At 38.7% G+C, this 13,233-nt stretch overlaps 1 protein-coding gene across 1 annotated transcript; it reads left to right on the top strand.

Annotated features, from left to right (window-relative positions):
• Positions 1-9,131: 9,131 nt before the first annotated feature.
• Caf1-105 (chromatin assembly factor 1, p105 subunit) lies at positions 9,132-12,989 on the top strand. The gene is made up of 2 exons (XM_067778209.1): positions 9,132-9,843; positions 11,103-12,989. Exons 1-2 carry the CDS (start codon positions 9,251-9,253, stop codon positions 12,856-12,858), a joined length of 2,349 nt encoding a protein of 782 aa, XP_067634310.1. The 5' UTR covers positions 9,132-9,250; the 3' UTR covers positions 12,859-12,989.
• Positions 12,990-13,233: the final 244 nt, after the last annotated feature.

The following is a 13,233-nucleotide window of genomic DNA, read 5'->3' on the forward strand; positions in this document are numbered from 1 at the left end:
GTTCCCTTCCGGCATAATTTCTGGATGGTTTTCGGTCATTTCGGGACTATTAGGGGATCATTTGAGGACCTTTCCGGCATAATTTCTGGATAGTTTTTGGGATCCGTACGGGATCCCGTCGGGGTAATTTCTGGACTTTTCCGAGACTATTTCGGGATTATTTTGGGGCCTTTCCAAGATCATTTCTGGATGGATTTCGAGATCTGTCCGGGATGCCGCCAGGGTCATTTAGGAATCCGTTCAAGATCCCGTCAGGGTCATTTCGGGACTATTAGGGAATCATTTGAGGTCCTTTCCGGCATCATTTCTGGATAATTTTCGGGATCCGTCCGGGATCCCGTTGGGGTCATTTCGGGACATTTTCGGGAGTAATACGGGATCATTTTGGAACCCTTCCGGAATCATTTCTGTATGGTTTCCGCGATCCGTCTTGGATCCCCTCGTGGCATTTCGGAACTTTTTCTAGACTTAGGCGGGATAATTTAGGGACCCTTCCTGGATATTTTCTGAATGGTTTTTGAGAACCGTCCGGGAGCCCGTCAGGGTCATTTCGCAGCTTTTTCGGGACTATTTCGGGATCATTTTGGTACCCTTCAGGCATCATTTCTTTGTGGTTCTCTGGATAAGTCTAGAATCGTGTCGTTGTCATTTCGGGTTTTTGGGACTATTCCGGAAACTTTTGGAGACCCTTTCCGTGGCATTTCTAGATGGTTTTCGGAATCTGTCCGCGATAGCGTCGGGGTCATTTCGTGAATTTTTCTGTATAATTTCGGGATCATTTGGGGATCCTATCAGGTTATCAGCTCATTTAGTTCTTTTTTTTACTCAATTACAAAAATAAAATGCATTAGACAGAAAATTTTTTTTAACCGGTAACTTGATAAGCAGGCTAACGTGAATAGTCCATATATTTTATTTTCTCCTTGCGGACGGGGCCGCGGGTAAAGGCTATTCTAATATATATTATAAATGGCAAAGTTTGGATGTTTGGATGTTTAGATATTTGGATGTTTAGATGTTTGGATGTTTGGATGTTTGTCCAGACGTTTGTCTTTGTGACTCAATCACGCAAGAATGGCTTGCCGATTTCGATGAAATTTTGCAAACATATAGCCAATAGTCTAGAAGGATCTACTAGCTACATATTTTTCAAAAGGGGCGTAGTTCCCGCCCCCTAGGAACAGTTATAATTTAATTATTATATTTTTTTCGTCTTTGCGACTGAATCACGCCAGAATGGCTACACGGATTTTGATGAAATTTCGGACACAGACAATAGTCTACTAGCGAAAATTTTTTCCGACATGGAAAGAGGGGTGGGCCGGCATCATTTCTAGATGGTTTTGGGTATCCGTCCAGGATCCCGTCATGGTAATTTCGCGACTAATACGTGATCATTTGGGGACCCTTTCGGCATAATTTTTGGATGGTTTTCGGGATCCGTCCGGGATTCCGTCAGCGTCATTTCGGGACTATTAAGGGGTCAATTGGGGACCTTTCCGGCATCATTTCTGGATCATTTGGGGTACCTACCGGCATCATTTCTGTTTGGTTTTCGGGATCCGTCCTGGACACCGTCGGGGTCATTTCGGGACTATTTCGGGATCATTTGGGATACCTACCGGCATCATTTCTGGATTATTTTCGGGATCCGTACGGGATCCCGTCAGGTTCATTTCGGGACTTTTTCGGGATCATTTAAGCATGGTTTTCAGGATCTGTACGGGAAGCCATCAGGGTAATTTCAGGACTTTCTCGGGACTATTTCGGTATCATTTGGAGACCCTTTAGGAGTCATTTCATGCCTTTTTCTATATTATTTCGGGATCATTTGGAGGACCCTTCCGGCATCAATTCTTGATGGTTTGCCAGATCCATTAGGGTAATTTGGGCACCCTTCCGAGGTCATTTCTGGATCTGTCCGGGATGCCGTAGGAGTAATTTCGAGATTATTTTGTTACTTTTTCGGGATAGGTTTGGGACGCTTCCGGAATCATTTCTGGATCCGTGCGGGATCCCATCTGGGTCATTTCCGGACTATTTCTTGATCATTTTGGGACCCTTCCGGATTCATTTCTGTATGGTTTTCGCGATTCGTCGTGGATCCCCTCGGGGTCATTTCAGAACTTTTTCTGGACTATGTCGGGATAATATAGGAACCCTTCCTGGATATATTTTGGATGGTTTTTGAGATCCGTCCGGGAGCCCGTCAGGGTCATTTCGCAACTTTTTCGGGACTATTTCGGGATCATTTTGGTACCCTTCAGAGATCATTTCTGTGTGGTTCTCTGGATAAGTCTAGAATCGTGTCGTTGTCATTTCGGGTTTTTTTGGGTCTATTCCGGGAACTTTTGAAGACCCTGTGGAGGCATTTCTGTATGGTTTTAGGGATGCGTCCGCGATAGCTTCGGGGTCATTGCGTGGCTCTTTATGGATAATTTCGGGATCATTTGGGGATCCTATCAGGTTATCAGCTCATTTATTTCTTTTTTTACTCAATTACAAATATAAAATGCATTACACAGAAACAAAGTTGTAAACAGATAACTTGATAAGCAGGCTTACGTGAATAGCCAATATATTTCATTTTCTCCTTGCGGACGGGGCCGCGGGTAAAGGCTAGTATTATATATATATCGTTAGTTAAATGCCCAAAAGCTATTAATGACAAATTTAAAATTTTACAGAAGCAGAAAACATCCCAATTTTATATTCCCTACATACAGATAGGGGTTTTTAATAGTGGGAAAACACTGTACTACATGTTTTATGTGGAAACTAAGAAGACTGTGAAGTCCACAGTAACGTAATATAGCGGCAAGGCATTAAGGGCCAATTAATGGTGACTTATAACCATAAAATGATAACCAGATAAAACAGCTGATGGAACCTATCTTATGGAAATCAATGTAATCGATTAATGGTGCCATACCATAACGCTCACGCCATAACCATACCATAGCCAACCAATTGGTTTTTGGTTTCTCGCCATATCCATAACCTAAAAATATTTGAGTTGGTGAAGTTAATAACTTTTTGTAGATTTTATTCATTGTTTTGGATACGTTATGACTAAGAGACTTATTTTTTGTGGAATATGTTTGTAATTGTTTGCGTTTTCTTCACTTTTATGAAATTTTCACGATTTTTAGGTTAGGGTACCATTAATCGATCACATTTAAGATGGATATGGATATGTTTACGACTAAGGCGTTAGGGTTAAGGAAGTTTAATTAGCCGTTAAATATTACGACACGGTTGTCATTACGGTAGAAACTCCTTCATCACCGTCACATATTTTAATTAAAATTTTTTTCTTGTACGTTCATTTAAAGAAAATAATAAAAAACAAGTAAGGACGGGACGGGACTTCACACCTTTCATGAATGGGGCTGAACAATAATCTTATTTCGTTCGTAATCTCCAAATAATCGGATGTATAAGATAAGAAATATATAGATGTACATACCTAAACGATTTCTAAGATAAATATAAAATAAAAAATGGCAAAAGACCCCTTATCTGAACGACCGGTTGTATGGGATTTATATTATATATAGCTCCGATCGAAATGATTTTTACAGGAAATAGTCTATGATATATTAGAATATATATCCCCAAGTTTCACGTTTTTATATTGGAAACTAAGGGAGAAATGGCCAAAAATCTTTCTATCTGAACGATCGGTTGTTTGGGATATATACTATATATAGTGTACTGGGTTCCATACCGGCAAAGCTATCATTTTTTTTTTTTCTTCCAAAATTCCATTCTTTATTTTAAATAAACCAATGCACTAATTTAATGTATGTCCATTCCCTATTGCAAATAAATTAATTCACTAACTTAAATACAGATAACTTCGTTGTGAATAGTATCAATCATTGATTTTCAATATCACATTACTGAAATTTACAAAGTGTCAAAAATTAGTAGAATGCAAGAAAGAAAATTGATAGAAAGGGAAGAAGGTATCCGCTTCCGGTCAAAGCAAGCCTATATATACAGGTTTTTCAGCTGAAAACCGTCTCTTGTTCCTGTTTTCCAGCCAGTGGTAAGATCATAAACGTGATCCAATTTTTGTTTGTCGGTACGGATTTTTGCCAACATTCGATACAGTTTTTACAGTCGCGTAAATGTAAAGAAAATCTTTTCGAAAAGTCGCGTTGACCGTACAAAAAAAAAAAAATTAAGTAAAATAATATAACGAAATAATAAAGCAAAAAAAACACAAATTCGAGTACGCAAACATAAATGTAACTTTACACAATATTGTTGAGGTCGGGGAGCAAATCATCATTTGGAATTGGAGAAGGGTATTGCAAGTTGCCCAGAGGACACGCAGCCAGCAGCTAAGTGGTCATGGGAATTGGATTGCTCAGTTTTTTTTTTTTCTTGGTGTTTGTATATTGGATTTTTATGCGATTAGCAAACTATACCAAATAGACATAGATACCAAATTTAGGACAGGAATTTGCTAAGAAACCAATAGAGAAAAATAGAGAGAAAATTATTAGTTTGCAAAAATTAACTTGAAGGGAAATAGGAATAAAGAAAGAAAAAGCAATGTAAGAAGTTTTTTCTTTCTCTCAGAAAATATTTAATGTCCAAAAAAAAAAAAAAAAATCTTTTCTAACTCTCATAGCATATGTACGAAAGGTATGATAAACCTAGAGAACAGGTACAGTTAGGCTCAAACTGAACTTCAAGTCGAGCTCAGTTGAAACTGAAAAATTTAGTATGTTCGTTAATCTAAAAATGTGAACATGCAGTGGAAAAGAGAAAAAAGAAGAATTGAAATGAATACAAAATTTTGGAAAAAAGAGAGGAAAAAAATGTAATAAGCAAAGTGCGGTTAATTAAAATTAAAGTTTAGATTAATTCAGTATTTGAAAGAAAAAAAAAAATCAAGTAAGGTACCTAGAAGTGTGAAATCTGAAAGAAGAAGAAAACTTCTTACAAAGTGCATAAGGTACATACACGTGGGATATATATAGCTATCAGAGCGCTGATACACCCCCATTCTTAAAGTTTTAATATTTTTTTTTTTGAATTTTCACTAGAAAATGAATGCAGTCTAAAGAAAAAAAGGGTTATCATAAAGGTAAGAGAGTTTTTTTTCTGTTATATATGCGTGTCGTTCATTCATTTATACATAGATACCTACAATCCTATTGTATATATATAATTTCCAAAGCCGCTCATCGAGGCTGCAACGAGGGAAGCGCTTCACTTCGGAACCAGTACATAACAACGTGAGTATTTGACATTATATAAAACAGTTTTGCCTTTTAAATTAATCTTTAATAAATTTTGTCCATCAAAACAAGTATAGTAGAAGTAGAAAGCAGTAACGTAAAAAAAAAAAATTACTTTTATTGCAAGAAAATACGTAATTATATATATATGTTGCCTACATACATATATGTTTGCAGTTTTACATGCTTATATACTTGTTTTATTAACATTATCTAGTGGAAAAAAATTTTGGTTGTAAAATATTGCCACGATTAAAAATAAATTTTTTCTAGCACCCTAATATACATTATTTTCTGTAGGCGCACGAACATACACATGTGCATAGTTACATAAGCACATAAGTTAGAGCGAGCGAAGAGTAGCTTAAATTGTAGAGCCCCTTTTCTTTTGGCAATATACATTTTGCTTCCTCTCTCTAATTCCGAAAATTAATTTTGTAACTTTTGTTTGTTTTGGTTTAAAGTTTCTACTTCTTTCATATTGAGGTAATCCTATGTAAAATTAGAAGTCAAGTATTAAAACAAAAACATAGGCATGTAGATATAAGGTCAATCACACTTTTTGAATATATGTACGTTATCTGTGGAAATAAACGAATTTTTGTATTGATCAGAGGGAAATGATCGTTTAAGTTCTTTTCTGTCTCTGTCTGAACCCGAAGGTAACGTAAGTTGTAGGAAGGCGGGGCTTTCACCCATTTTTAAAATTTCCCCACAGAAATGAAAGCCATGGATAGGGAGGGCAACGGGGCAGTTTCACCATCTAAAGCTGCCAGGATTTTTTTGGTAATTGGATTAGTCAGTCCGCTAGTGTGCACAATTTTTTTTTGTATGGCCTACTTGTGTAGACTCACTAGAGTTACCCTTCTTTCTTGAATCCCACGGCAAAGGCTGAAACTCCGGGTTGGACAACGAGCAAGGTGCACACGGTGGGGTAACACTGAGAAGGTGGATGTCTGTAGAGGAGCTTTCCAAGCTGCACAGGAGGGATCCATTACAATAGCTCCGATCAAAGTTATTTTTTCAGAATATCTTCTATGATATTTGCGACAGGAATGACCAAAATCGTCTTATCTAAACGATCGGTTGTATGGGAGATATATGTTATAGTGGTCCGATCCTACCGGATCCGACAAATATATAATATAATACAAAAATACATCCTTGTGCCAAATTTCATTGAGATATCACAAAATTTGAGGGACTAGTTTACGTTCATACAGACAGACGGACATGGCTATATCAACTCAGTCCGTCGCCCTGATCAATTACTTTATGATGAGTCTATCTTCTATATTTCTCAACGGTACAAACATCGGACCAAAGTTAATATACCATTTCATGTTCATGAATGGTATAAAAACACCCAAAAATTTAAAATTAAATTTTGCGAATCGTTTGTCGTAACTGTTCGTTGTTTCCAACAAAGCGGTGCCGTTGAAAACGGTGAGTATACCGGCCGCTTTTAAGCGGTCGTAACATAGGGGCACCGCTTTTGGAGGAAACCAAGTCTTTACCGCTTCCGAAAAATTTTAGAAAATTTACCAACCAGTGGGAAAAATAATTTCACTTGCAAAGTGTGCCAACACCCTTAGCCAAAGCAAATGTCAAATTCTTCTTCGCTTGGAACCAAATTTGGGAGCTGGCTACTTTTCAATATCAGATGGCGCCAGTGTCGCTCAATCTACCGTTCTCCATTAAAATACGTGCAATCTACTTATAATGCATAAGCTTGTGTTAAACTCATCTATATGAAAAACTGCTTATGTGTCGGGACTTTAACAAGCAAAGTATAAGAAAGAAAATTTGACATTTGCTTTGGCTAAGGGTGTTGGCACATTTTGAAAGTGAAATATTTTTCCCACTGGTTGGTAAATTTTCTAAAATTTTTCGCAATTCAAAGCTGCAATATAACTATCGAATACGACACGAAATATGTTAGCAAGTATTTATGTTGTATAGGGAGAATATTTATTAGGCAAGGTGCACACGAGGCTACGCGTAATAGGCGTGTACAAGATATTTCATATAGCTACAATTTTTTACGTCTCAAGATCTGCATACGAAGCTACTTTCGAGCGTCGCTACAAAAAGCAAACAATTATTGAAAAAAATAAAAAATTTAATTTATTCAGCTATATCCGTCCCCGAAACCAAAGGAAAATAGGTATTACACGTTGTTTGCATCCCCGTGCCTTTGTAAATTATGAAAGGAAATTTTAAACCACCGTGGACTAGTGAAAAGGGTGATTTCTAGTTTCCAACACTTTTTAGCCTTTTAAACACTTCAACAATGTCTAACCAAGCTGTTGTGATGTTTAATACTTTTTTCGCTTTGGTAATATACCTTTCACGCACTTTTATTAACTAAAGTAACATTTTTTAACTAATTACAAAAATTTGCTTACAAAAAAATGTAAACAAATATCTTGTTCTTAATTTTTTTAAACGTACGAACGCTCAGCGACCAACATTGTTGTACGCTTAGCTACACGAAAATTTCATGCTTTGTCGCTTTCATGCAGCTGACGCCTCGTATGTAGCTCTGCATTCAAATACATGTGTTCGGCATCAAAGCGTACAAATTTCGCCTGCAGCGTCTATGACGCGTAGCCTCGTGTGCACATTGCCTAACAATGCTTCGCGAAATTTTGTATGTGAATGGGCAAGGCGAAATAAACTTAAATTGCCAAGTCGGAAGTTCCTTCAGATTTACAAACGTAGTATGTTGTTGTTGTTGTTGTTGTAGCGATAAGTTTGCTCCCCGAAGGCTTTGGGGAGTGTTATCGATGTGATGGTCCTTTGCCAGATACAGATCCGGTACGCTCCGGTACCACAGCACCATTAAGGTGCCAGCCCGACCATCTCGGGAACGATTTATGTGGCCACATTAAACCTTCAGGCCATCCCCTCCCTCCCCACCCCCAAGTTCCATGAGGAGCTTGGGGTCGCCAGAGCCTCGTCTGTTAGTGAAACAGGATTCGCCGCGGATAGATGAGGTTGACAATTAGGTTTGGAGAAGCTATATATTGCGCTGGCAACCTGAGGGGTTGCGCTACACACCCCTTGAATCTGGTATTTTAGTCGCCTCTTACGACAGGCATACCTGCCGCGGGTATATTCTTACCCCCTTACCCGCTGGGTGGACAAACGTAGCAGCTTGGTTGATTGTGTTAAACTCATTTATGTGAAAAACTCATCTATATGAAATCACACACAGAAGATTGTTCATTCACGAGTACAAAATTGCTTCGTTCTGCGCATCTACGTCACACTTGACTGCTTCAGCGAATGAATGAAAGAGAGAGAAAAAGAAGAGCTAAAGGAAAATGAAGTAAAAATCGATTACATTGATTTCCATAAGGTATGTTCGATCAGCTGTTTTATCTAGTTATGGTTATAAGTACCATTAATTGCTCCTTTAATCTCTATGCGTATCTTGTTCACGTTTCATTGGAACACGAGGATTGGGGTGGCGTCAAAATCAGATGTTCGCTGTCTTAATTGTGAAAAGCACACTAAACAAAAATAGCATTGTTTACTATATAGTTTGGCAGCTTAAGTAGAGGTTATGTTGCGAATAGAGTGGAAGGCAGTGGACTAGGCAGTCGAATGTCATATAATGAAGGAATAGTGTACGGAGATTTTTCAAAGTTAAAAAAAAAATGATAAAAGCTTTAATATAAATAAAACTATTGTTTTAATAACAACAAAAACGCCATATATATTCTGTATACATAAATTTGTAAGGATTATCTCACCTTAAAATTTGAATTAAGTAATCTAAAGTTTTTTTTTGAAAGTGAGTCGAGAACTGTGCGTGTGAATGTGCGAATTTTCACCGATCAGCAGTTAGTTGCGCTACTTGGTAAAATTTACAATGAAAAATAGTTTGGCGCGTAAATGTGACTTTGCTTGACTTGTCATTGTTTTTGCATGGTGGAAGAAGTTTTGGTTCATAAGAAACATTTTTTAATGTTCCAAATCTAACGATGAAGTGTAAAATACCTGAAATATCATGGCATAATCGTGATCCAGTACTAAGTGTTGATATACAACCGAAACCAAATGTATGTGGTGAGCAGATATCCAATGGCAAACATCGACTTGCCTCTGGTGGAACAGATGCTCATGTACTTATTTGGTATATGAATTACACAGAGGATGGTAACGATATTGAATTAGATTTGGCGGCGGATTTAACCAGACACCAACGCGCTGTGAATGCAGTTAAGTGGTCACCAAATGGTGAATTGCTAGCATCAGGCGATGATGAGAGTGTTGTATTTATATGGAAACAAAAAGGTGATCAAGAACCACTGAATATATTAGACAGCACCAATGAACAGGACAAAGAGGTGTGGATTGTATTGAAAGTTTTGCGTGGTCATATGGAAGATATTTATGATCTGAGCTGGGCTCCAAATTCACAGTTTCTTGTAAGCGGTTCGGTGGATAACACAGCAATTATTTGGGATGTGCAAAAAGGAAAATCTATGGGAATGTTGCGTGATCATAAATCATTTGTTCAAGGTGTTGCATGGGATCCGAAAAATCAATACATTGCTTCACTTAGCTCAGATAGGTAAAGTAAAAGCCATATACATATGCACTTGGAAATCTCAATTAAAATTTGTCAGCACCGTATTACCAGCACCGATTAGTTCAGGTGCTTCATATATTCACTAGGTAGACATTCCAGACTCGAAGTTTCTAAGGGTCAGGAAATTTGAAGCGTTCTTGCTATCGAGGACGGATCTTTTTAAGAGGAAGCATTAAAAGGCTCAAAGGCGTTGTGGTTGCGGTAGTTCACATTGCAAGTCGTACGGCCTTCGGAAGTGGGTCTGAAACACGCATATATAGACGCCATTTAAATTAAATTTAATTAGAAAAGCGAATCTGAAAACCACACAATGCCGAGAATAGAAACATTACTGCGAATTAATTTAAAACGTTTATCCTGAATGAAACATCAACAATGAATTTGGATCTACTTTCATACCTAAATTATTTAATATGTACGCATACGTACCTGCAGGCTATGGTATTGTCTTTTCCTTGCGTATTCTCCTGTATTACTATATTTTATATCGCGAAATGTGCTAATGTAGGAATGCTCCGGCCATGGCGATCCCAAAAGCTAAGCCCTACGTCTTAAGTTGCGTCACATTCCATGAGGATATGTTCCGCTGTCTCCGCTGACCGATCACAGAATCGGTAGGTGTCATTTGAATGTATGCCCAATTTCTGATTTTAGGAAGCCTCGCTTGATAAAAATGGGTATGATACATTCATGCTGCATTCAAGTGATGCTGACAATTAGGTTGGAGAGGCTCTTGTTGTTGTTGTTGTAGCGATAAGGTTGCTCCCCGAAGGCTTTGAGGAGTGTTATCGATGTGATGGTCCTTTGCCGGATACAGAGCTGGTACGCTACGGTAATACAGCACCATTAAGGTGCTAGCCCGACCATCTCGGGAACGATTTATATGGCCACATTAAACCTTCAGGCCATCCCTCCCTCCCCACCCTCAAGTTCCATGAGCTTGGCGTCGCCAGAGCCTCGTCTGTTAGTGAAACAGGATTCACCGTGGATAGGTGAGGTTGACAATTGGGTTTTGGAGAAGCTTTATATTGCGCTGGCAACCTGAAGGGTTGCGGTACACAGCCCCTTGAATCTGGTATTTTGGTCACCTTTTACAACAGGCATACCTACCGCGGGTATATTCTGACCCTCTAACCCGCTGGGGATGGATATGTTCTTACCTGATGTAAGAGGCTCTTACAAACTCTCGCCATGTAATTCAATGGTTTATTTTTGAATTGAAATCGTTTTTTTATTTTCAGATATTTGCGAATTTTTGATATCCAAACAAAAAAGGTGCTCCATCGTATCAATAAATCATCACTGCCGGTCGGTGAGGGTCATCAGTTGCACGGCCATCGATTGCGATTATTTCACGACGATACACTGCAAACATTTTTTCGTCGCCTTTGCTTTACGCCTGACGGTAAACTTTTATTGACCCCTGCTGGTGTAGCTGAATCTGAAGATGTCGCACAATCATTACATACCACTTACATTTTTAGCCGTCATGCATTCCGACAACCTGCTATTGTATTACCTTGTCCAGGTCAGTATACTGTTGCAGTGCGTTGTTGTCCATTACTCTATCGACTACGACCACATAAACCTGATGTAAATCCACCGGTTGTGCCACTTCCATATCGCATGATTTTCGCTGTGGCTACACGTAGTTCGGTTTATTTTTATGACACACAGCAGCGCCAACCCTTTGCTGTAATCTCAAATATTCATTATACGCGATTGACTGATGTGACTTGGTCAAGCGATGGCCGCATTGTTGTTGTATCGAGTACGGATGGATTTTGTTCGTTGATTACTTTTGAGGCGGGTGAACTGGGTGAGGAATATGAAAAAGCAGCTGAAGTTTTAAACGCGACTGATAACACCGCCGTCGGTAAAAAGGTGAAGAAACAAAAAGAAAATGATGGCGGACTAGGCGGCAAGGATCGAAAGGCATCTACCGATGAACCAAAGGATATAGGTGCAACGAAACGTGATTCATTAGCTGAAATTCCAGAAGAACAAAAAACTAACGACGAACCAATGGAAGTGGATGCTGAACTGGTAAAAAAAGAGCAGAAGACCAATTCAGATAATGAAAAAAATAAAGAGACAAGCTCACCATCGAAGCAAACAAATGCAAACACGAATGGCATGCCTGATGATAGACCTAAGAATTCATCCGCAAACCCAGCAGAGGCTGCTTTGACAATTACGAAAACACTTGGTACTGCAATTATTATCGACAAAGAAATACTTAGCTCAGATGAACGTTTCGAATCACCCGAAAAGAAATGTCGTCCAGTTACTCCAATAATGGTTAGACGTACACCGCGTAGTACTGCGCTCCCCAGTAATACTATTCACACATCTAATACACCACCCCCTGCAAGTGGAGATACTCCAAAATCTACAACAATTATGAATACACCTACACAATTGGTAAAAACACCTGGATCGGCAGCGGCTAATTTTAGTGCTAAGCGACAATTAAAAGGTGCTACACCCATAGCAGTTCGACGTGCTCCGCGAGCTATTATTACGACCAGCAGCACAACAACACCGCCGGTATTAGCTAACATTACCAATTGCGTTGCTGACGAAATAGCACTCGATGCATGGCCAACACCAATGGAGGTGGAAGATGAAGTAAGTGCAGAGCATTCGAAAGCAGTTCAAGGCAAAAGGGATGAACTAAAAGAACCACAACAGCAAACAGCAGTACAAACGAAAGAAACTTCAAAATCCATAGAAAACAATGATACTGCTCTGGAGTGCACGGAGGATATACGTTTGGTATATGAAGATTCAGTAGATACTTTAATAACAACAGCTGCTAATCCAGTTACAGTTTTGAGTTCGGAAAAGCCTGTGTTTACTGTTACGCCCTCAAAAAATGAGGATGCTATAAATACGCTAACACCAAAAACACCATTGACAAATCAGAAGACACCACGCAGAGTTGCCCTCAAAACGATATCAACTCCAAAGTCAAAGAAAAAGCTATTGGACTAGAGCTTTAAGTGTTACGCCACTATATACTTACATATGTATTTGATTTGTAGATGTAAGATACATACATACATATAAAGTATTTTTATAATTCTAAACAAAAAGATATAAAACACGTATTATTCGTTAAATAAGTTTGCCTTGAGTTATGATAGCTGTTCATGTCAACTTGACTGCTGAGCCACTAAAATGGCAAAGTGAAGTGGTTGGGAGCTACCGCCCAGAGAAGAGATATTTTTATAAATAGTCTGCTCGAGTACCTTGCTCAAGGGACTGCCAAATGGTTTTATTTGTTGTAGTAACTTACAACTATGACACGCTTCCCAAGGCAACCGGTTCTCGGAATTTTTCCCGACCAAGGGCTGTCATTTCAGTGTA

Source organism: Eurosta solidaginis, chromosome 3 (assembly GCF_040869045.1).
Source record: "Eurosta solidaginis isolate ZX-2024a chromosome 3, ASM4086904v1, whole genome shotgun sequence".
Lineage (NCBI taxonomy): Eukaryota > Metazoa > Arthropoda > Insecta > Diptera > Tephritidae > Eurosta > Eurosta solidaginis.